This window comes from Palaemon carinicauda, chromosome 7 (assembly GCF_036898095.1).
Source record: "Palaemon carinicauda isolate YSFRI2023 chromosome 7, ASM3689809v2, whole genome shotgun sequence".
NCBI lineage: Eukaryota > Metazoa > Arthropoda > Malacostraca > Decapoda > Palaemonidae > Palaemon > Palaemon carinicauda.
Genome location: NC_090731.1, coordinates 30,422,763 through 30,424,374, shown reverse-complemented (window position 1 = coordinate 30,424,374; position 1,612 = coordinate 30,422,763). Strand labels below are relative to the sequence as shown.

The 1,612-nt window shown below is 38.3% G+C and overlaps 1 protein-coding gene across 1 annotated transcript in view; it reads right to left on the bottom strand.

The window, feature by feature from the left end:
* The window catches only part of LOC137643543 (carbohydrate sulfotransferase 1-like), a 7,424-nt gene extending 7,061 nt beyond the window's left edge, over nucleotides 1–363 (bottom strand). The window contains exon 1 of the mRNA XM_068376283.1: nucleotides 60–363. Within this exon, the coding sequence (XP_068232384.1) occupies nucleotides 60–153 (94 nt within the window). The 5' untranslated portion in view covers nucleotides 154–363. The remainder of the gene's footprint in view (nucleotides 1–59) is intronic.
* Between the last annotated feature and the right edge of the window lie 1,249 nt (nucleotides 364–1,612).

Here is a 1,612-nt window from a genome sequence, read left to right as displayed (position 1 = left end):
GAGAGAGAGAGAGAGAGTTGAACACCTCGACAATAAGAATGTCTTAATTACAAATTTACCTTTATTATCCAAATGGAAGGTATTCAAGTAATTCACGAAAGAGATGCCCGAACATACAGTGATTATCATGACGACGCCTCTTGTGCCTCTCATGATGCAGTTTTACTTTTAGGAATAAATATATAATTCTGACTAACGCAAAATATGGGATTCGGGGGAAACTACGGAATGACTGGACCTATCGCTATTGAAAGTCTATCGCTTGTAGGGAAAGACTATAGACTAGCATTTGATTGACAGCTAGAGGAGATGCTTCACTCCAAGTCGTTTTTCGTCTACTCTTTCGGCGAGGCGACACCCGTGTTGCTTGATTAAAACCAGATAATCAACTGTTTAGTGTTCAACCGAAGTCATTGAATACCAATAGCACTAGACCACCTGCAGAATGCTTCTCTGCAAGTGTCCACTTCATGATTATTAGAAGTAATTTTATTTTTTTTTTTATTTTAAACCACAGCTTTTAGAACTACAGTATGTGTAATTTTTGTGAAGTTCATTATAGATTATTCAAGCAATGATTCACTTATCAATCTTGTGCTCATACGTTTATTCTGCGCATGCGCGCTTACAAATACATACACACTTATACTCTACACTATATACCTATACACACATAATACTATTCATATATACAACTACAGCAACAAATGCAGCCATCTCAAGTCCACTGAAGGACAAAGGTCTCAGACATGTCCATTCAAGTCTGGGTTCTAGCCAGTTGTCATTGCCACGCTGCCCACTACCTAATTGCGATGGTGGGAGGTCTTCGTCTTAACTCTCACAGCAAACCACCTTTGTATAGGTGGCCCTGTATACAGCTTTGCTGATTATGGCTACACACAAAACCTTTCACTAAGTTAAGGTATCCCTTATCGTGGTGGAAGGGTTTGTGTATTGCCATGATCAGCAAAGCTATACTAGACAGGGTGACCCATACTAGGTTGGTTTGCTTTGAGCGATTAGATAAAAGTTCCCACCATCACCAATCCACATCGGCTGGCTTGATGATGAATACTGGCCAAATCCCAAACTTGAATTGAAATATCTGAGACCTTTGTCCTGCAATGGACTATAAACCGCTGCATTTGTTGTTGTATATGCGTGTATGCATACATACACATATATATAAACTTATAAAAGAGGTTGTTTCTCGCCCTTGGGCGATGGGACATAACTTGTGGATCAATCGATTAAAATGTAAAGTCTATTTCGCAGTATTATTATTATTATTATTATTATTATTATTATTATTATTTTTATTACTTGCTAGGCACAACCCTAGTTGGGAATGCAGGATGCTATATGCCCAGAGGCTCCAGCAGGGAAAATAGCCCATGAGGAAAGGAATCAAAGAAAAATACTATAAGAAGATTAACAATAAAGATCAATATAAACTATAAAAACTCAACAAAACAAGAGGAAGAGAAATAAGATAGGACACTGTGCCCGAGTGTACCCTCAAGCAAGAGAAATCTAATCTAAGAGAGTGGAAGATCATGGTACAGAGGCTATGGCACTACCCAAGACTAGAGAACAATGGTTTGATTTTGAA